This window comes from Podarcis liolepis (genome assembly GCF_965112155.1).
Source record: "Podarcis liolepis genome assembly, chromosome: 9".
Classification (NCBI taxonomy): domain Eukaryota; kingdom Metazoa; phylum Chordata; class Lepidosauria; order Squamata; family Lacertidae; genus Podarcis; species Podarcis liolepis.
Window position 1 is genome coordinate 23716280 of NC_139564.1, and position 23950 is coordinate 23740229.

Genomic DNA, 23950 nt, shown 5'->3' on the forward strand with positions numbered 1-23950 from the left:
GAAGCAGGCCAGCAACACGCCACTATGATCTACATCAGGAGTGGACAAGCTGTGGCCCTAGGATTGCTGGCAACTATTGGCTTAACTTCATGCAGCCCTTGACCTCATTTCAAAAGCCCACTGCAAATGATTAATTCAGACCTATGGCATGAATTCCCTGACCCACTCACAGCAGCTTGCTGGTCAGAGAGGAGAGGGGGTGGCAGAGAGGAAGCAAAAAAGGTGGATCTGTCTGGCCCCTCCCATTGTTGAAATCAACCCCCCCAACAGATGAGCCCCTAAGAAATGTGCTAAGCAGTTATCTAGCCTGAATATAGTTCTGACCTATACTGCATTGCACCCAGTATTGTCCACCCAGATGATGTATTCGTTGCCACCCTAATGGAACTGCACCTCTGTGGGAAAAGCCTATTGTGTGTAAGAACTTCTGCAACACATTTTCCTTTGGGTATCTATGAGCAAAACCAGCACAGGTCATTAATAAAACTAGCAATCCCAATGGTGCCCACCCAGGTGAGTAAAAACAAAACAATAATTTAAATAACTATTGAAGGTGTTCCCACTGAATGGTGTCTAGGCCTGTCTTTGGGATGCTGGTCTTAAGCCAGCAGAACATTTGTTATGGTTTAAAGCATTTAATTGAATAATAACTGCATTTTAATGGGTATTTTCTGTTTGTTCCTTAATCCGTTGTTACCATAAGGCTCTTGGGTTATGAATTCAAATGTATTTCCCATACTTCCACATGAATATTTATTTCTGGCTCGGAAAACGAAGCAACCCTCAGAGATCAGCCATTGAACACATTTTAACAGGCAGAAGGAGGCTAGTGATCAAATCCTTGGCTATACCCCAGGCAGCGTTGCAGAACTCCCTGCTTCTACAGACACACAGAGAGGTCAGCCGATGCCCTAAGATGAGAAGTTCTTTTTGTACTCTGGGACAGAGGAACCCAAAGCCCAGCAGGAACCTTCAAAGCAACGTAGGAGGCATGGTGTATTGTATGTGTGTGATAGAAACCATGAGTTACGATCATCAAACGCAGTCGAAGGCTGTGGGTCTTGCCACATTTGTTACAATTTGCAACACTATTATTGTCTATCTCACCAGGGGACTGTTTCTACCATCCAAGAAGGTCCCCTTAGGGGATTTTTTTTGACTCCCCCAACTGTTCTGCCCTGTTTTGGAAGCAGTTAGAAGCAGTGTAAGAAAGCAACAGAGGAAGCCTTGGGAGAGATGCTTGGAGAATTTGGGTTTTTCCTTTTTTTTCAATGAAGTATTTCTGTAAATAAAAGCTGGAAGGAAAAATGCCATGGGGCTGGAAATCTGCAGCTGGGATGTTGGCGGGGGGAGGGGGAGAAGGATTCTAGGGTGGAATGGTGATTATTAGTTTCTTTGGGGAGGGGGAGAAGAAGAAATTAACATATGTATTTATCGTGACTCCAGCTGGAAGGGAAGGGCATTGTAGAAAATGATTTTTTAAAAAGAAAAATCATTATTAAATATATTTATTAAATCACAACTTGTAACAGGAAACTGCAGCTGTGGGAGGGAATGAAAAGAATGGGTTTTTTTCTCCTTCTTCAGACCATATGCAAGCATTTGCTTTCACCCGGCATAGGAAGCCAGACCTTTCTGATTCAACATCAAAGTGGACAAAAGGTCTACTTCAAATCTATAGTAACCTTTTATTAGCATTCTTAAACTTCCTGCATGCTTGCTCTAGCAGCTTTAAGTAAAAAAACATGGAATAATAGGCCTGAAAGGGAACTCGGACCATTTAGTCCTGGCTCAAGACAGCAACGCCTCCTCCCCCAGAATCCCCTTGTATCCCATGAGGAACCCATGTAATCTAGGGCCATAATGAACCTTAAGCAGAGAACAGGGATAAATCTGGTGCACGCAACATAGAGGATCCCTGCTGAACAGGACCAAAGGTCTGGAACCCCAACATCCTTCTTCCCACAGATGCCTATGCGAAGCTTGCAAGCAGGACTTGAATAAGAACTTAGGACTTGCAAAGTACCGTATTTTTTGCTCTATAAGACGCATTTTTCCCTCCTAAAAATTAAGGGGAAATGTGTATGCGCCTTAGGGAGCGAATGCAGGCTGCGCAGCTATCCCAGAAGCCAGAAAAACAAGAGGGATCGCTGCGCAGTGAAAGCAGTGATCCCTCTTGCTGCTCTGGCTTCTGGGATTCAGAATTTTTTTTCTTCTTGTTTTCCTCCTCCAAAAACTAGGTGCGTCTTATGCTCTGGTGCGTCTTATGAAAAATACGGTAAGTCCTTATCAAAGTAAGACCATTAGTCGCCCCAGCTTACCACTGTCTGTGCTGACAGGGAGAGGCTCTCCAGGGTTTTGGACAGAGCACATTCCCAGTCTGACCTGGAGATGTAGGGAATGGAACATGGGACCTTCATCATGCAATGCATGTGGCTTCCCCACTGAGCTACAGCTTGCAAGGTATCTGAGAAGTGGCCTCTCTCCCTACATCCCATCTTGGTTCTTCAGATATGTGGCTATAGATCTGTTGGCAATGCCACATGCCTGTGTGGTAAAGCATGTGGTGACTCAAGCTCATGCTTTTATCGCTGTGCCACCAGTTCTCCGGAATTCACTTCCCTTACTACTGAAGCAAGCCCCAACATTGTCACATTTTCAACATTTGCTGAAAACCTTCACAATCATAGAATCACAGAGCTGTAGAGTTATCTGATTTCTCATTTTCATATATATGTATGGTTTCTACTGTATGGTTTTATGCACCACTTTGATATTGTTTTATGAATTGATATATAAATATTACTACAAATAAATAAATTAGCCATCTATGAATTTGTCTGATTCCTCTTTTAAAGCCAATCAAGATGGTGGGCACCACCACATCTCATGGCAGCGGATCCAATAGTGTAACTGTCTGAAAAAATACTTCTTCCCGTCTGCTCTGAATTGCTGGATAACCCTGGGTTATATAATACTGGAGTATTATATGAGAGAGGGAGAATATGCAGGGTCATTCAATGAAGCTGAATCCCGAGTCTGCTCCCAAGGCAGTCGTGATGAGGTCAACTATGCCTTTCTGATTTGGAGCGTGTTTCATTGGTGTGGTTGAAATTGCTGTATCCCCGTCAAGAGTCTCTTTAAACAAAGAACTCTGTCCCCACAGATGTGTTGTTAAGAGACTACCCAGCACAAAATAAACATATTACTCAGGCTCTAATCTCTTCAAGGCTCCCTAAGAATGTATTAAAAATAGAGGAGAGGCCCTCCCCACCTAACTTTCTGGCTCTGGGGATCAGTTTGGGCAACATTCCCCATGAAGCAGACATACTTCCACATGAGTTGAGATTGGGAACAACACTGAGGCATGCTTCCTTCACACCCCATTCCTCCCACATATCATTCCCCATGCATGGAAGATAATTCCCAAATCCCTCAATAATGTGAGAGCTGTCCTCATGCTCTGAAACCTCAATAGTCCCATTCATACGCAAGGCCAGTGCTACTGTGAGGCAAACTGAGGCAATTTCCTCAAACAGTGGAGACAGAAGGCAGCCAGTTAGCACCCTACACACCCCAACTCACTTGTCTCACCGGCCAGTGCCCTTGTCAGCCGTTTGCCTTGCTGCCACTCCCACCCTACAAGGTTCCAGTGGGTCAGAGCTGCAGCAACAGCCTTTCATGATAGCAACATGACTGCAGCTTACCTGGAGGACAAGTTGCAGCCTGGTGGTGCATTTACAACTGTGCAGAAATGTTGTTGGAGTGCCAGATTGGTTCCACTGGTGCGAGCCCTCACTTTGCCTCCACACCTGTCTTGGGAAGTGACTGTGACACTGCTGCCAGGAGCTCTGGCTGTGGCTCAATCCCACCAGATGAGCCACTCCTTTTGTATATGGAAGCATAGATTGGCAGGAGCAGGATTGTACTTGCACCCACCCACCTTCATATCTTCATCCAGAGTTCTGAACAGAGCCTAGATTAGCCAAGGGCAACCTACAACTTCACATGGATGGGGGAGACCACAAAGAGAGAAGGACCAGAAGGGAAATAGGGGGAAGCACATGTGGATGAGGTGATGGAAGGGGGAAAGTTCTCTGTTAGTGGGTAGTCCAGGTCTATAATAAAAGTGACCTGTTCCTTCCCAACAAGCCTACTTGGTTGGGGAAGAGGAGAGAGAGAGAAAAGAGAATGGCACTGGCTTCGGCCCTACCCACTACTGGCCCTCAGAATTTATTCCCGGGCTGAGGAATGCAGCCCTTGAGAGAGAAATGGTTCCACACCCCTAGCCTGATGCACACACACTGTAGATTTTGCACATAATATTTGCCCAACTGAGGTCCATGTAAAATGCTTCTACAACTTGTATACATATAGGCTCTGTTCAGAGCTTCCAATCTACCTGTGAAGGTTGGGGCTAGAGATTCCTTTCATTCATATCCATGGAGATGTTGAGTGAACTGGTTCTCTCTCTACCAGAGTTGATCTGGATAACATGGGTGTCCTGTATCAAGTGTTGCCCATGTTGTGATGCCCATGACAGTTACTGGGTATTCCAGATGTGCTTAGGGGCACAGGAAGGTTGGAAACCCCTGATGTATTGTATTGTTTGGGGAAACCCAGCCAGATGGGCCGGGTAGAAATAAATTATTATTATTATTATTATTATTATTATTATTATTATTATTATTATTATTATTATTATTTGCTTTTCGTTTTATTTTCCAATGTTTAGTTTGACTTGTAGATTCAGTCCACTGCTTGGTGAATTGCTAAGTTCTGCTTTTTATCTCAATTTTTTTTTAATCCTATTTGTTTTGTTTCTGGGTTCCATTCAGCAGAAAGGCCAGGCGTACATGCAAAAATAAATGAATGAATGACATTATGAATGCATGTACTGAGATCAATGACTCCCAGTGGCCTAAAGCAAGATTTTGGTTTCAACCCCACCCCACCCCCCAAAAAATGTAGAGCAGGAACAAGTGTGCTCTCAATTGTGGATCCAGCATCTCTGGCACCTCATACTAACCCCACTGGATTTGTTCTACTCTGGAACTGCTGAATGGAACCCCTGAGTAGAGTTGATGTCTTCCAAAGTAGATTTGCACATTACCGTAAATTCAATGCAGACTGCAAGCCCCATTTGGGGCAAGAATCTGCGTCTTGAATTCAATCCATGGCTGTCAGGAACCTTCCTCGGCTGCCCCAGCTAAAGCCAGGGCTGTAAAGAAAGAAGGAGAGAATTGGGAATACACTTAGAATTCTGCCCGTTATTATGGAGAAAGCCTCGCATTGCAGGTATTCAACAGAGGATGTAAAAATGTTCCATTTTTAGACTTTTGCATCAAAGCAGCAGTGTTTCGGAGTGCATGTGTGCCAAATTACAGCTTTCTGTCTGATGGGGAAATGCTCCAGCAATTTACTGATACCCTCTGGGTCAGTAAGTGAGTGAGGCTCAAATGTCTTAATAATACATGATATACCAGGTTCATCTGACAGCCGTTGTTTTCTATAGAGAGGATCCCTCTGTATTTTACTGCTGACCTTCTGCCCTTCCTATCAGGCAGCCAAAATGCTGATTGATGAAAGGTGAGCGGCAGAAATGCCGTGCAACAAAAGAGGGAAAATCAGAACCAGAATTTTGGCCATAGTTAAGTCTGCATCAACACACACACACAGAGAGAGAGAGAGAGAGAGAGAGAGAGAGAGAGAGAGAGAGAGAGAGAGAGCTCTCCTCATTCTGAATTTAGGGAGTCTCACCTCACACACTGCTTCTACCACTAGCACCATATTCCTGGTCAATGGGAAATCGCTTAGATGCTTTTCTGGGGAACAACGCGGTGCCTGAGCTTCTGGAAGGGCAAAATCAAAACAGACATGCAGAGCTGCCGGTCTGAATTGGCACGGCTCTCCCAGCTGCAGAACACATGGGGCACCAGTTTGTCTTCTAAACGTCGGCAAGGCCAGGAAGGGATTCATTAAAGAAAAGAAAAAGGCACAATTCTGCTTGTAACATCCTTGCATCCCTGTCCAGTTTTATATAGAAAGCATTAGATCAGTGTAGGAATAAAGGATTATGGGTTGCTGGTGAAAGGGTTGTTTCATGCAGATGAAATGCATCCTGCCCAGCAGTTGTCTCTCAGATTGTCAGTGCAGTGCTGATCTCATTGCTACTGAATGATGGCTACAGGCCTCAGACTGGCAATCGTCTGGAATACACATATAAAGCACCACCGTAATCTATATAAAAATTCCTGGGAATGTATGAATGACTCTGCATAAAGTGACACAGAATGGAGAGCTTAAGGAAAGCACTACAGAGACAGACAGACAGAGAGAGAGAGAGAGAGAGAGAGAGAGAGAGAGGTTGTAAGTAGCAGTCTCTTCTCATAGTGCTGCACTGCAACAGTAACAGCACATTGCAATGGGGGAAATGCCATAGCTGAGTGGTAAAATCTCTACCTTTTATGCAGAAGGTTCCAGGTTCAAGCCCCAGCATCTCCAGGTAGGGCCAGGAATGGCCCTCACCTGAAACCCTAGAGAGCCTCTGTCAGTCAGTGTAGAGAGCCTCTGTCAGTCAGCAAGGTTTACCTCTGTCAGTCAGCAAGGGTTTCAGGCCCTCACCTGAAACCCTAGAGAGCCTCTGTCAGTCAGTGTAGAGAGCCTCTGTCAGTCAGCAAGGTTTACCTCACCTGGGCCGGTTCACTCCAGCAGATATCCCTCCATGGGCCGGACCATGTACAGACGCGATTTCCCGTGTCTGTGTCTATGCAGATGCGATTTTTGGCGAGTCCCCACGCCACACTGTGCCAGTCTAGCGCAGTGCGTGGAGACTCGCCAAGCTGGCGGTTTGGTTCGGGGGTGACTCGGGGGGCAGTTAAGCAACCCCCGTGGGCCACTTGTGGCCCATGGGCCTTAGGTTGCCAACCCCTGGTGTAGACAATACTGAGCTAGATGGATCAATGGTCTAGCTCAGTGGTGTCCAAACTTTTTTCACAGAGGGCCAGATTTGATGAAGTGAAGGGCTGTGAGGGCCGACCAAAGGGCCAGCCAAAGTTAAAGTTGTTAACCTTTTTTAGGATTGAAGTTGTTGAGTTTTTTTACCGGCAGGCTGGATTAGGCCCCCAAAATGGACTTTGGACATGCCTGGTCTAGCTGAATGTAAAGCAGCTTTCTATGTTCCTTATGGAGTCAAAAGAGCTTGTGAAAGTGCCCCAGGTGGCAAGGTCGTGTCTCAGAATGAATCAAGCATCACAATACATTTATGATTTCATTCCCTTGTATTAAATCACATTGAGCTTTATTATGAGACAGGCAAGGGTGGGGAGGGAAAGAAAGAACGAAAGGAAGGAAGGAAGGAAGGAAGGAAGGAAGGAAGGAAGGAAGGAAGGAAGGAAGATTTTGGGAAATATAAATGTATGAACATCTCACAGAAGATGAGGTTCAAAACAGGGGCAAATAACCCTGAATTCTACTGAGACATGCATCTCCCTCATATTTCTAGACATCAGATATCAGGGATAGTTTTGTGAATAATGTCTGTTGTTCTGTTTCACTGGTAAATTCTGTATCAAAAGATCCAATTCCTAAGAGTTCAGATAATCCTGAAAAATGTCGTGCTATTTGGTGGGATTTTATCTTGCATACTTCGAACATAGCTACACAAGACTCCCTCTGCGATAGAAGGTGAAATCTGGCTAACTTGATAGACTCAAGTACAATACTTTTCTATTGATAAACCATTCTCAAAACCCCCTGCACTGCTTTTTATGTATGCTTGCTGCTTTATTTTAATAGAATCTGGGGTGGGTTTTTTGTTTTTGTTTTTAAAAAAGATCCAGTTCCCAATAAGTTGTCTTACAGGTTATAATAATCATAATTACTTGGTCACTCATACTTTTAAATCTGAAACACCAATTGAGAGTAAAGTTCACTTTCAATTTGTTGCAGCTGCTGTGGCGAGGACCCCTTTGGAAGAAAAAAATATTATAATTTCAAGAGGATTCTTCTGGTTAAAAAGCCATTTCCTTACAAGGGAAGTTCTGGAAGATAGCAAAGGTGGGGGGGAAACAAGCCCAGAATTTTACAAGCACTCCTAAAAAGCATTTTGGAAGAATTATATTAATTCAAACAATTGCAAAAAAACACACACACCCAAAAAACATTTTTACTGAGTTAAGGAGCCCTTCCAATGAAACTTTTAATATCGAGTGAATTTTTAACTTAGCTTTTGACAGACAGCTGTTCTGCTTCAGTGAACACATTACCCTTAACAAAACGCACATGAGGTAAAATGTATCACTTGGATTTGCTCTGGGAACCATAGAAAGGAAGGCTGGTGGCCAGTTTTGCTTTGTAGCTGTCTGGAAGCCACTTCAGGGGGTGGGGGGGACAACCCATGTTTTCCCTACAAATGCACACCCTATACATAGCCCAGCACAAGCTCTCTCTGAACAGTGCTATGCTAATTGAACTGTTTCTTTGTAAATAATGCTTGTTACAAATGGAGTCCCCAGATCCTTCGTGACCAGATCCTGATCTCTACTGTTTCATTTGTTATTGGCACGCATCCCCCAAAAACCTTGGATGAAAAAGCATTCAGCCCATGAGTGAATAGTAAACTGTTGTGTGTCATCTACTTGAGGCTCAGCATCTGGGGGCTTCCCATTGGTTACTGCAGTCATGTGGTGTAACATCTGCTCCCAGACTGGCTGAAGAACTTCCAGCACACTAAATAAATACTCGTGCCAAAATGTGTGCGTGTGGTGGGAGAGAGCTTCTTCTTCTTCTTCTTTTGCAAGACATCTGGGATTTCTGTACACCTGAAGGCCTCCTTCCATATGTTCACACATAACTAATAATATTATCCTACAACAATGGTACAGTGCATATATTTATGAAATGATTTCTCAGGGCTTGCAGAGTTGCTCTGTTTCCTTGGAGAGTAATCTGCCTGCCATGCCTGCTTAATGTCCCATACAAAATCCTCATCTCATTTATACACTTTCTCCTCCACCACCACCACAAAATATACATTTTCCATCTTTTTCCAAGATCTCTTTATTCAGTACTCCATAAACCTTCATTTCCTCAGTTGGGTACTAATTCTCTAAAAGAAATAGCGGGAGCTGAGCAGTTTCTTTAACATATTGTCTTCTTCTTAGGTGTGAATTCTCAAATCAGTTCTGTCATAATAATTTTCTGGAGAACCTTTAGCAAGAGCAAAGTATTTTCTAGATGGATAACTGTTTGCAAAAGAGCTAGAGACAGGACAACAGATTGTTGTGAAAGATGGAGGGCACAAGGAGAAGGGGACGACAGAGGATGAGATGGTTGGACAGTGTTCTCGAAGCTACTAACATGAGTTTGACCAAACTGCGGGAGGCAGTGAAGACAGGAGTGCCTGGCGTGCTCTGGTCCATGGGGTCACGAAGCGTCGGACACGACTAAACGACTAAACAACAACAACAACAACAACAACAACAACAACAACAACAACAACAACAACAACATGGCTGTCTATACTGTGGTCACCATGCATCTACTCATGTTCTAGATGTTGCAAGTTCTGTAACACTATGGACAGTGCAAATGAGTGCTTACATCACAACTGGGGAATGTTGTTTGTGCTGAGGGTCATATTCCCTTCTGGGTAACCTTCCAGGGACCATATGCTGGTGGTGGGTCAAAAGTTGGTTGAGCAACTAATGTTTATTTGCTTGCACATCTCTCTCCCTCTCAGGCAATAGGCATTATCGGAGTTCAAAAACACATTTTAGCCAAACACTGGATGCAAAGCAAGGCAGGTCAGGGGTATGGCTGAAGATAGGCTGTGAGCTAAGGAGAATCCTAAAGGTCAGATAGAGAGGCCTAGAGGGCCACATTTGGCTCCCAGACCTGAGATGCCCCATCCCTGGTTTATACAATCCATAATGATGGTGTGGCCAAATCTCCAACCAAATACATGTTGACCCATCAACCTCCAGCATTAGGAGGCATCTGCATGTGCAAGTCAAGAGGTGCACCATAGGAGGTCCTGCAACAATGCTTACCAACAAGACCAGCATCCATATCTGACATCATAGCAAAACTAATCTATTCAATCAAAGCTTGAAGGCTGTGGTTGTCTATGCCTGTCCCATCACCCACCCGCCCATCCCCTTGTGAAATTGCATTCTAAATATGGAGGGCCGTTATACAGGGGAAATCATTATCGTACCAATGCTTTCCTAGCTTCGCTGTATTACTGGTTTGAATTACAAGATCATCCAATCAAGGATGCTCTTATCCTGGTGGGTTTTTGTACATGGCTCAGCCAAGTAGGACTCTGATCTCGACTACAGGCTGGGGCTTATTATAGTAGAGATAATAAAATACATTATGGTATTTTCCCCTCTTTCAAGTTGCCATATTAAAAATGCAGTAAATCAAAGGAGCCTCCACATGACAAGATGAAATCCCTGGAAGGAAAAGCGAATAGGAACACCAACAGTAAGCAAGGAAGCTTCATCGTAATAAACACTTAAGACTTTATACAGCAAAGCACAATGGCAAACAGCTCTCACTGCTCGTCCAGAACTGCAATTGCTTCTGGTTTGCATAGTGAAATTTTGCTGAGGTCCCATGGTTAAGGATTTGGAATTCTCTGGGTTACTAATTATTTAAGATACTGTGGTTACATGTTTGGTGTTCAAGAGGGCCTATTATGGCTGTGCCTTCAGGATACTGTGGTCAATTATTCAGTGTTGTACAATTTTATTTGCCCACTGGTATGAAACTTCAGCTAGGGATTCTTCTCGCGATGTGACAAGCTCAGATTTAATGGTATGCTCCAGCCCAGGGGGGAAATTGTACACAAAGGACCCAAACAGAAATGTTCTGGTTTGGATTTAAATTCTCCACCCACGAAGCTTCCTTAGAAATCTGAGTGAATAAATAATAATTGCAACGATAATCAAGTGATTGATAAATGTAAAAGAGGATCTCAGATTATACCCCGTCAAAATACTGCATCACATATTTTCTTGGTTTTTACCTAACACTGCCAATGTCTACAGAGAACTAGCTCTAAGAAGCCAAGATGGGCAAGGGACAGGTGAATGGTTTCATTTCTTCAAGGAGCTTGTCTGCCTCCTCATGCCACAATCATTGAAAGTGATCCAGTACAGATGGAACAGACAATACTATGGATGGTTCTGCTGGTTGCCTCCAAATCTCTCCAAATCTGACCTCCAAGGGTGTCAGAGCAATGTTCTCTTCGCCAGGTGACAAAAGCCCATTCACCACTCAGAAATGCTCTTCTGGACAACTACTTGCAGATATAACAGCTGTGAAGAAGTTAGCTTTCTCTGCCACCAACATATGGTAGGCACACTGGTGCAATCTCATCCATGTTTGGTCAGTTTTTGGACCAAGATTTACACCACCTGTGCTCTAACTGCTGATCCTACTGTCTTATCTCACATAGGACACTAGAGTACCAAGGTGACTTACATGCTCCAAAGCAATGACAAGGGCACTCAGGACCAATTATGTCAATGGCTCTTCCCATCTCACCCTTCCAGAGTGAGAGAAGAGGCTCAACGGGAACACCAGGCAGGTCATACCTCCAGAGGAAATACCTCCAGAGCATTCAGGAATCCACTGGATTCCATCATTCTCCCAGGGTGGAGCGTCTCAATAAATGTCCCACCATTGAAGAGTGGAATAGCTGCATTCAGCCCAGACCTCAAATTTAGAATTGATTGCTATAATTTAAATAGAAATACGATGTGTATCACTCTAGTGAGGAATACTGTGATCAGGTGATCTGTGAGCCTATTCAGTCTGCTGTCCAGGTGCTGATCTCAAGACCGCTGCTCTCCCATCTTCTGGTTCTGTATTATTAAACCGGGCCTAAATCAGACTGTTGTCTGTAAAGAAAAACAGGTACCCGACTTCAAATGCAGTCCTCCATAATATCAGAAGATGGGGATGTGATTTAATGCACATAATGAATGCACAAGCAGAAGTTCTGGTCCCTTCCCACCAGGACTGCCTTCACCCATCCACCTATAGAAGCTGACCAGACTGGAAGCTCAATTATGCTTTGGTTGCAATGAGACAGTGTCCTCAACTGTATCCAAAGTCAGCAGGCTAGCTTAGAGGGTGAAGGGCATGGCAGGTGACTGCACACACTCTCAACAGCCTGAAACAAATGCCTCATTTGCCCAATGGTGGTGCCAGCATTTTTCTCCCAGCTTGGGTAGCGTCCACTATCAAACTTGGCGGCATGAAAAGGGACTTTTGAGGACAGGTGGCAGAGGTAACAGAAGCAAACCAGGGAGTGCAACACTCCCCCCCCCAGCACCCTTTTGGCATATTAACCATATCCTGCACACTCTGCTTGTGGTAGAGCACAGGAAGTTGCTGTAAGCCACATCAGTCCAGCTTACTCTAACCAGCTTTGGCTTTGCAGGATTTCAGAAAAAAGTCTTTCTCCTGGGACCTCGTACCACTGAACAATGGCCATTCCCCAGAGTTACTGGGGCAGAGTTACACTGGAGCACATTATGCTATCCTGCTGACACACAAGTTTTAGGCATTGCAGGGGGTTGGAACAGATGACCCTAGGAGTCCCTTTCAACTCTATGATTCTAGGTTTTGTGACTAAGGAATCAGTGCCCAGGCTGGCACTTCCTTCAGGACAACCTGATGGTTCTCTGTTGTCAAGAATCAGGAGGGGTACGCTTGAAAACCTTAACCAGATTCTGGCAAAAAATTCAAAGCGCTGTGTAATGGAGCACACCGCTTGCCAGGAAAAAGAAGAACCACAAGTCCAGTCTCTAGACCAGCTGTGCAAAAACTCAGGCCTTTTTTTCCCTTTTCAAAAATAGGCATGGCCAAAGCACATGTTATTTTTCAAGGTGTATGCCTGGATTGCAAAGTTCACACCTAAAAATGTAACGTATGGATATGACAAGCAGGAGTTTGAAAACTCTTGCATGATACAGATACACCTTCTAGAAAGCCACAATTGACTGCAGCTCCTGGTTGTGTATACACTTGGTGGGAAACCCATTTGTTTCATTGCACACGGCATGAAATGGCCCCCACACGTTTGTGTGCAACAGGAATGCAAACTATAACGGAATGCACTACAAACTGGCCTGCTCTGATGTGGATAAGCAGTAGCAAATCACATGGAAAAACTGCTGCTCTGGACACACCCTAACAGTGCAGTCCTTTCCATGTCTACTCAGAAGAAAGCCCCATTGAGTTCAATGGGGCTTACTTCCAAGAAGTGTGCACATAAGATTGAAGCCTTTATTTGTTTATGAGGTATTTTGAAGGCAAATTGGTTAATCGGCTTAACCCAACACACATTGGACACTGTTCTTTTGTGTAGCCTGGAATCATTTTTAATGTGCAAGGCAGAATCATTCCAACTGCACTCCATTAATTTACAATGGGATCACTTTTGGTAGCTTTCTAATAGCTACAAGTAGCAAACAAAGCCACTTTATCCCATTCGTTTTGTGCCTTTGCCTCTTTTTCCAAAGTCTCTCTCTCTCTCTCTCTTTATGAAAGGAGGCAACCATCTTAGAAACTAATCATATCAAAGAAATAAAATGTCATAAAGGAAAAGGAAAAGAAAGAGGGCAGAGAGAGAGAATGAAAAAAAAAGAAGCCTTGTTCTTTTAACAAACAGAGTTTTGTGTTCCTCCAAACAATATTTTGTAGTCTAAACAAGTCAGGGAGAAGTACTAATCTAATAAAGGTTCATTTAAAACAAAAAAATATTTGACTGTTATGTGCTAATTATTTAGGATATATGACACCGCTCTTCTTAAAGGCAAGACTTCTAGCTTTGAAATCGTTAATGCCATCAAAGCAGATGATCATCTGAAGAAGAAAATCATTATCAGTTCATAAAAGGATAATGACTGCAGATACTTGCAGGGCTAAACATACTGGCCACAATTTGAAGGAGTGTCAAGCTATACAAGGATGGCACCCAGGAATACCTTAGGGTGAACCCCCAAAACACAGATATAGCCACAGTATATTAAGGTCTGGTCTTAATAGCATAGATTAAATAGTTGCTCATATAATAAACACTTTCGCTACTCCTTGGCTCCTCCAAACTAGTCTTTCTAGTCTGTCTATAAAACTTACTTCCCATAATTCTGTAGGTGACAATGAATTCCCTGTGTCCCATCACAGGCTCTCCCTCTTGCCATGGGCAACTCTGGAAACGTCCTTTGCGTAAGAAGAGCCTGCTGGATGACTCACCTAGTCCAGCATCCGGTTCTCACAGTAGCTGTGAGAAACCCACATGCAAGATTTCAGTACAAGAAAACTTCATGCTCCCGTGGTTTCCAGCAACTGGTATTCAGACGTATTGCTGCCCCAACTGTGGAAGCAGAGCATAACCATCATGGCTAATAGCCTCCACCAATTTCTCTAATCCTCATTTAAATCCCTCTAGGTTTGTGTGCATCACTCCCTCTGCGGGAGCAAGTTCATAGGTTTAACTATGCACTGTGTGAAGACATATTTTCTTTTCACTGTCCTGAACAAGCCCAAGCAGAGTTTGCCTGAGGCCCGGGGCAGGAGTCTTGTTAGAATAAGGTTATAAACTCTTGGCATGATGGTGTAAGTCCAAAGGGCTCCTGGCAGGAGCCCCCACCCTAGTTTAACTCTCCAAGGCCTGGGGGCAAGTGTACCTGGCTGCCCCTGGCACACACTCTACAGGGGCCTGGGCCTGAATCTTCCAACATTCAACTTCTTTGGAAGCCCACGATTTCTAGTGTTACGAGAGAGGAAGAAAAACTCTTCTCTACCCCCTTTCTTCATCCCATGCAGAATTTTAAAGACTTCTATCACGTCACCTCCTAACTAAAAGAAACCCCAAATGGCGCAACCTTTCTTCACAGAGTTGCTACATCCCATTGACAGTTTTGCCCACCTTTTTCTGAACCTTCTAGGCTTCAGAACTACAACTTCGAGGAAATAAACTCAACTGATTTCAGCAGAACTTACTTTCAAGTAAGTGGTCTGTGTGATTAGGCAAGTCATGTTAACAAGACATAATAAAATTGATGCATTGTATAATCATTCTAGGCCCCTACTGCTTTCCCCTCTGTTGCTATAAGTTGCTTCATAGTGGAGATAAAGGGATAGCTTACATGTTTAGCAGAAACAAATGGTTATGTTCTTTCCAGACTGTGTGGTTTCAGGCTTCAGGATAATGTCTAAATGTTCTCTCTGCACACTGAAAAGCAGCATGTCAAGGAGAAAATTCCCTGCACATAGAAAGACAGGAAAGCAAGGAGAAAGTGGAATGAGCTTTTCTACTGGCATGCTAGGTTTGTAGGTACGGGGGGGGGGTATTCATTGGAGGAGAAGCTTTCAAGCTTTTCCATTGTGCCTTCCGAGAATAAAATTTTGCTTCTGCCACACCAACTTTTTCATTGATAAGAAATACGCAGGAAAACCAAAAGAAACAGCTCCTAGCCATGCTTGATTTACAACACAGAACACAACCACTTTATAATAAGATCATGGGACATCCAGGAAGGATAAAAAAATGCAGCTATATAAGAACATGAATCATTCCCAAATTATAAACAAGCCACTTAGATATGTACCATAAGTATATAAGAACTCATTGAGTTTGACTGTCCTTGAATCTTCCCGCCATGCTTGCCATCCTCTCCTGCCACACCAGAGCGATGCACCACACCCAGCGGCAGATGTTGGGCTTTCAAATTTCAGCAGCGCCCTGCGAGGTGTCAAAATTTGGTGCCCTCTTGCCTTCCATTCTAAGTCATTGTTGCAGTGCCTCCTGCAGCACCCTCTCGCCTCGGCGCCCAATGCAAGCGTTCCAGTCGTGCTCCCCAAATCTGCATCTGCCACACCCTCTGAGAACCACTGATCTATGGAATGCCTTGCCAAATGAGGCTTATCAGCCTCCATCACCCTGCTGCTTCAGGCAGCATAACTGCCTAATTGTGCAGGCTCAGTTCTGTTGCATTTGTGCTGTGCTGGGATTGGATACTATTCATTTTTAAAAAAAAACAAATGGAATGTATACATTTTAGTGATTATATCTAGGGCTTGCCGATCAGAAGGTTGGCGGTTCAAATCCCTGCGATGGGGTGAGCTCCCGTTACTCGGTCCCTGCTCCTGCCAACCTAGCAGTTCGAAAGCACGGAGTGCAAGTAGATAAATAGGTACCGCTCTGGCGGGAAGGTAAACGGCGTTTCCGTGCGCTGCTCTGGTTCGCCACATGACCCAGAAGCTGTATGCCAGCTCCTTCCGCCAATAAAGTGAGATGAGTGCTGCAACCCAGAGTCATCCCTGACTGGACCTAATGGTCAGGGGTTCCTTTACCTTTAACCTCACTGAGTCTCCCTTGAGAAATAGGCAATACAGTTTTAAAATAAATAAAGAAATGAAATGAATCATATCCCTCCTGAAGCCTTTCGTGGAAGAGTCCAGACTTTGCCACTTACTTTTGTTGGGTGAACTGACCCCAGTTTACATCAATGATAGGGAGATCCAATACCATTTGCTAGAATTTTGTTCACTGTCTGAAACCCCAGTTCCAAAACAGCACTGACTTGAGCAGAACGCCTTTGAAATTATCATATAAATCATAACGTTTGGCAATCGTTATGTACTAAAGTTTTCTTGCATGGCATTATTTTAAACCTAACGGCTGTGGATGCTGTACATTAAAGGCGACTTTCGCATCACCTTTTTAAACCAAGCAACCCTGGTTGCTGCATAAAGACCTTCTTAGGCAATTGTACACAGCGGTGAAGTTGTGAGCTGACAAAAATATCAGCAACTGCAACAAGCAAGGAATCTCAACTTGAAAGGAAAAGATGCTACAGTACTATGGTTTTCACTTATCATCTAAATGGAAGCCCTTCAAGGATCTATCAAGCAGATCAAGGATGCTCCCCCCACTCCGTGATTCAGCTACTTAACTTACACATGAAAACTCTCTTGATAGTTAATCAGCTTCTCCTCAGGCTGTTTTACTCTCACCGTCCCATGATGGACTAAGGAGTGCAATCAGTCAAATTCCCTTAATTTAGTGGACCTTTTGTATTGTTAAATGCATTCTTCCTTTTCATTGTCTGCATTTATAACTATTTCAAAATAAAATTCCAGGCAAAAGCAAATGGAAAAGGGTTTACAGGAGTTCATTGAAGGCAAGGCTTTTGCCATCCTCATTTTTAGTAGCAAATGAGTTTTCCACTATTATTGTGGAACTTCATCAAATTGCATGTCATGTCGTTCTAGGTCTTTTTATTTGACCCTTTAAAATCATGTTCAATGGCATCCCAGACACTGACTTTCATAGAATGAAAAGACAGTGACTAAACAGAATGAAAAGCAACCTTGGCCGTAGCTCTTACTTCTGTCCCAACTACTGTGCTGTACTGGGTATTCATTTATTTGTTATTATGCACACTGTAAATAATGTGCAGGGGGCATAAAATTCCTTCATTGCAGGGTATTAGAATAGAATAGAAGACCCTTGAGGGTAAGGCTAAGATGGAACTTTAGAGAGGGCTTGGCTCAACATTAATTATCAGTGAAGAGCTTAAAGGGAATGAGCGATATTTTAGGTAGACCTCGAATGGCAGGATTTTCAGGTAGCAAAGCTAAAATTTTATTTTGTCTGGCCCTGAAGATTCTGGGCAGATAGACTGAGTCATGCTGGATCAATGGACTGACTCTGTATAATGTCGCTTACAATATTCATAAGCCATTTGCTGAATGTAAAGGAGATCAATCCAACCACATGGGGCAGCATGGTATAAGGCATGCAGTTGGAAATGGAAGAAGAAAAGGGAGGGGATGGCTCAATGACTTTGACCCTCTTTATTTTATTTGGGGTTTTTATTTTATAAAACACACTTCACTGGAAACCCCACTGGGAGAAAATCCTATCAATATAGTGCATATTATTAGGGTGGTACAAGATCAAACTATTTTTGCAATACCTGTGTTTGCTACCTTATCCACCAATGAAGCAGAACCCTTGCAAAGCAAATGATCACAAATACATGGTGACAACTTCATTCACTGATCTAGTGTAACTGTCTATAGTCTGGGCTAAATTCCAGCATTGTTTTCCGACATTCTCAATGGGTAAAAACAAACAAACAAGCCAGAATGCTCATTAATTCTCCCATTAGCTGGCATTACAATCCCTCATGGCAGAAGTGCCTGTCTCCACTTACTATCCATCTTAAATCCAAGGCTGGCGAAAGAGTCCTTCCTCGAGGATGCCACTTTGTCAATTACACTCAGTTGTGAATGGCAGCACATGTTTCATACCATCTCATTAAAATGTAATCTGCTGTAACATCTTTTGTTAACATCTTTAACCAACGGGTTTGCAGGTAACAGAATGGAGGAAAGGGGTCAAAATTCAAATGAAACTGTGACTCACCCCCTCCCCAAATATTATAAATATTCCTACCTGGTAACCACATATTCCATCATAAACTGTTACCGTACATCCTATTATTCAGAAGGTACTGTTAAAATGTTAGGAGAGCCGGTCACTTGGACAGCAAATGAAGTGACTTAGCAAACTTTTCTTTTTAAAAGCCTGTTAAGGATAAAGAGGGACTGTACCCGGTGCCCCTTTCATTGTTGACTGAATCTTAGCGGTCCAGTTGCTGCACTGTCTGTCTCCTTGTGGCTCATATCAAACAGCCTTACCTTAGCAGCCAAACACTGTCTGGGCAGATCACCAACAATCCACAAATTTCTATGCCCTTTGCTTTTTGGTGGAATGCAGAACACCAAAGTTATTCAAGTCAGGAAGCAAGGGGAGAAATCCCATGACTCAATAACAGTACAATGTCCCTAATAATCTCCTGAGTATTGGGAAGATGGGACAGGAGGAAAAGAAACGTTATTGTCAGGCAAACTTGGGTGGGTTGCCACCCAGTCACCACCTCCTCTGTGCTTACCACACCAGGTATGACCAAAAACAATGCCAACTTCCATTATGAACATCTAAGGGCCAAAACAGACGTGGTGCAAGAGGTCCATTATCAGATCTCCACACTTAAAAATAAATAAATTAAAAACAGCTATTGGGGTGTGTGCAAATTGCACCAGGGCTTAGAGAGGTGGAACTAGTAGCAGCTATTATGGAGGGGAGCAGTTTCGGTAGATCTGATCACAGATATCCAGAGTTACCTTCCTTTTGACTCCAAAACCCTGGCTAGCAACTGATCTGGTGGTGTGGGGACACTTCAGTAGTGGCATGGAGGTTAGAGTTGCCGCTCCTGTCTCACACCCCACCCCCAAATAAACTAGAAGCAAGTCTACTTTCCACAGCCACTAATGTCTTTCTTACTGTGAGTGTATGTGGTGGAGAGTTGTTCTGTCAGGGAGCTGAATTTGTTTCCTGGGCTCTCCAGCTATTGACCTCTATTATGAGAGTGAGCATTGATGCCCATATCCTCACTTAGGAGAGCAACAACTATTCTCCTATAACTGGAGACACATTTATATCCTGATCCTTAAGCGCTTAGCAATCAGTCCCACTGATTTCAATCAAGCCGGCTTAGGATCACTGTCTTACATTGTTCTGATTTCATGCTCAACTTTGCAATTTTGCACCTCTGCCAACTGGATGCACTAATGTCACACAACAAATAGCAAAACAATGAAAAATTATCATTCTTCCTAGTAGCGCCCACTGTTTTTACTACTGTGTAAAATGTAATACATCTCACATTTCCTCCATGGAGCATAAGGCAACTTTCATGAGTCCCACTCTCCTCCATTTTATTGTCACAACACCCCTGCAAAGTGTACTATTTGTGCACACACACAACAGAGAGAAAACACTGTGATAGGGCTTTCATTACTGGGTTGCCGTGTTTTTATTTCTTTATCTTTGGGCTGCCTGCAGTGTAAGTCCTACGCAGAGTAGGCCCATTCAAATCAGCCAAGTACCTTAAGTCCATTAATTTCAGTGGGTCTACTCTGAGTAAGACCAACATTTGGCTACAACCCACTGTTAGCTAGAGATCCCAAGACAAGAGACCCTCCATGTTCAGGAGCAGTCTATCTTTGAATGCTGTGGACGGACCTGAGAGGGGAAGGAGCTCCCCCTAAACCTGAAACTGGTGTTTGTTTGTTTTTAAGAAAGGAGGGTTAGAGCTAAGTTCCTGAAGCATCATGTGGGCTGATACAGAGCATTTGGTCGCAAGCAGAGGAGCGGGCTGCGCGAACCGGATGGGAAAGGAGGAAGGCAGGGATGGTATCCTACCAAGAGAGAGAGAGAGAGAGAAAGGAAGGAAGGAAGGAAGGAAGGAAGGAAGGAAGGAAGGAAGGAAGGAAGGAAGGAGCAGGTAGAGATGGCGTCCTACCTCGCCTTGCCGGTGATAATGCTTCAGCCCCTTGCCCCCCTGGCCCAAGATTTTGCCCTTCTTGCTGCTCCCGAGAGCCAATCCTTGGTGGAAGGTGGTCGACCTGTTGGTGGTCGCCTGCGTCGGCGTCTCGCCCATTAGGGTGGACTTGATAGAGTTCACCTTGGTGCCGTCTAGCTGGGAGCTCTCCACCACCAGGAGCGCGGCCAGGAAGAGTAGAGGGCGCGACGTGGAGAACTGATTCCAGCTCAGCATGATCATCTCCCCTCGCCCCAGAAAGGAAGGCTGACGCTTCTTTTCCGGGGTTTGGGGTGTGGGTCTTGTTCTTGGCTTGACTGGTGCGTTTTATATAGATATTTCAAAGCACCTTCTGCTTCTGCTTCTATTGCATTGCGATGTTCTTCTCATTCACGGAAGCGCAGGCGATGCACATCAAAGCCCCCCAGATGGCATTTTGGAAAAGACTCCGAGGAGCCTGGAGCGAGAAGCGCTCCCTGGAGGGGGCGGGCTGGCGGGCGGCTCGGTCCTTGCGGCAGCGGCTGCGCTTCTGGAGAAGGAGGGAGCGAAAGAAAGGCAGTCCCTGCTCGCCGCCCGCCTGCTCCGCCTCTAGCTGCTGCCGGAGCAGCCCGCGGGGCGAACTCCAAGGCGACCCGCTCCCGGTCGAGGCAAGGCTGGGTGGCTGGCCGGGCGGGCTTAGCGCCCTCTCGCTCGCGCTTCCGTCGGGGAAAAAGGGACACACGCTCGCCTCCTTCGCGCTTGTAGTTAGCTGGTCCCGGACATCCCGAGGGGAGGCCAGGCGAAAGTCCTGGGTGGGTGGCTGGGGGAGAAGGACCCAGCGCGCCTAGCCGGGCAGAAGTGGATTCAAGTGCCAGGTCCGTCCCGTCGGTCCGCGCTCCAGCCCGGTCCCCGGCAACTCGCCTAGCTCTCCTCCTACCCCCTTCGCTTTTATAGCTTCCCCCGGCGCAGTTTTCCCTCCGCCCCCCAAAAGCCGAGCCGAGTTGACAGGGAGGGAAGCTGACTCATACGCCCTCCTCTCTCCCACTCCCCACATCTCCTCCCAAGTCCCACCCGGCGCCTTCCTCCTGCTCCTCCTCCTCCTCCTCTCGAGCCCTCGGAGTACAGAAGGAATAAATAAAACGGTCTGCCCTGTCTCTGTCCGGGTCTAGAGTACCTTCCCGCCTTCGCACTCATCTCTGATGCGATCTTTCTTCGCCCTACCCCGGAGAAAAACCCTTTCTTTTCATAGTAAGAGGGCTTTTAGGGAGGTTAGAGCCCTCGTTTTCTTTTGGAAATGGAACCCCCCCCGCCGCCTCTAAGAAATGTTGTGGACTGGTCAGGATTGCCAGGCATCGGGAGGCACAGAACGCTTCTCCGCTTTGCGCTCAGAGCTCTGTGCGAGACCGGAAGCCTGCGAACCTTTGACACATAGTTTTGTTCAATAGGCTTTTCTCGCCAGCGAACACACTGCACAGTTTGCTCCGGAATCCGAAACGGATGGGGTGGGGGGTGAGGATTTTTCTAGTTGCGCTTAAACTGTTAGGCGTCTGGAGACTGGAGGCACCTGAGAAACTCATAGGTTTGCCTGGCGCGTTTCATAGTATATATACCTTCTTATTTGGCGATCACTCGCCAGATATGGAGGAAGATGAGAGAGAGAGAGAGAGAGAGAGAGAGAGAGAGAGAGAGAGAGAGAGAGAGAGAGAGAGAGAGAGAGCTCTAAGTCAGACCAGACCTCCATGGAATACAAATGATATAAGTCTATGCCATTATTTTGCAACCTGTAAAATGTATCCAAGTTTAAGCAACGGGGCAGTTCACATCAGCAGGACTTGGCAGTATTGCTCGCATTCCACCTGATATTGCAAAGGGCATATTTCGATATCAACCACCAACCGAGGCTCGCCAGTCATACATGCCGGGCAAAGTGCGCTCTGGCCCTGCGAAGCTTTCGCTGCGTTCAAATCTGCTGGCCACCAAACTCCTTGTAGCTCTTTCCTGCTGCAACAGAACCGACGGGACTGGGTCTTGTCCCTGACGCCAGAGGAGACCCTTGGCTTTTATTGCTGGGTGCAGCCAAGCTGAGCCTCTCTCCCCACCCATTGCCTGAAAAAGAACCCACCACCCATGATTTCGAATCCATCAAAATATTTCCCCTGTTCTTGGCTGAGCTGAATTCAAAACGCTTCCATTCTTTGCTTCGGCGGGCTTGTATGGATCAGGTTGAGGAGCCCTTGTTAGAAAGTTATCTCACTGCCCCATGGGCATTTATTTAATATATCCCCGACCTGCATTGCAGAGGGTTGGACTAGATTACCCTCGGATCCCTTTCACCGCTACAATTCTATGATTCTTTGAGCTCTTAATCAAGGGGAGCTCTCCTGTCCAGGCGGGGAGGGCTCTCTGCATGTGCTCAGAGAAACACACTTCTCTCTCAGAGCCTGGACGATCTCATGCTACAGCACCCTTCTAATGTTGATACTTAAAAAAATAAAATAAACCCTGGTCCCCTCCATCTCTTGCTTCGCGAAACTTCTTGTCTGATAAGTTCTTGTCTCGCTTTCTGTGGCATCTTTGGCTGGTGAACTTCGGGTTTTGGAGTTTTCACTTGTTTCACGTGTACCACGGTTGGGTCCAAGGCAGCAAAAGATACTGGATCTCTGAAAGTCAAGGACACCTTTGCCCAGAGCTATAACGCTGCGCTCCTCTTCCATCCGGTAAGCAGCTGTAGAGTAGTAGTCCCAACAAATATAATAGACTCCGCAGTCCAAGGGGGTTGAGGTCAGAAGGACCATTGGACTGACCTGTCTGCTTGCTGTTGCCGTAAGTTCTTTCCTCTTCCTCTCTCTCAAAATATCTTTATAGGCAGCGATGGTGGAGTGGTTAAGACTGTCGGACGAGGATTTGGGAGACGAGGGTTCAAACCCCGCTGGGCCATAGAACTCCCTGTGTGTCCTTGGGCTAGTCACTGCCTGTCAGGTCGACCTACCTCAAAGGGTTGTTGTGGGGATAAAATGCGGAGGAGGAGAACCATGTACAAAACCTTGAGCTCCTTAGAGGAAAAGATGAGATATACACGCAATAAATCAATAAGAATATATGTTCTAAGAGATTACTGTCCTTGCGATATGGAATGGGATGGGATCCGGAGGAGGGCGGGCAGACTTCATCCTCCACCTGCTTTCTTTTTTACTAGATCCCCCAGATGGAGCCAGGTGCAAGACACATCCATTGGGACGAACGTATTCTGATCCGAGGAATATGAGCTGCAGAACTGAGCTGAGTTCAAGTCCTTCTTCCACGCAAAAATCCGCTCCAGCTTTCTTCATTTCAGTCCTTTCTTTTAACGGAGTGTGTGTGTGTGTGTGTGTGTGTGTGTGTGTGAGTGATTTTGTCGTGGCCCTTTGTTAAGCAACAAGGCTCATAAATCTTGTTGCCGGTCTACTTCAGATCACCCAGAGAAGGAGCGGAGAGACTGCATTTTCTGGTCAATTTCTTTCCTACCTGTCTAAAGAGGCACCAAGGGTGCAACCTTATAGGTGTCTTGCTCAGAA

General features: G+C 45.1%; 1 protein-coding gene across 1 annotated transcript in view; it reads right to left on the minus strand.

Moving 5' to 3' along the window:
• Positions 1-21319, minus strand: part of DKK2 (dickkopf WNT signaling pathway inhibitor 2) — a 59683-nt gene extending 38364 nt beyond the window's left edge. Inside the window, exon 1 of the mRNA XM_083459351.1 lies at positions 20400-21319. Within this exon, the coding sequence (XP_083315477.1) occupies positions 20400-20660 (261 nt within the window). The 5' untranslated portion in view covers positions 20661-21319. The remainder of the gene's footprint in view (positions 1-20399) is intronic.
• Positions 21320-23950: the final 2631 nt, after the last annotated feature.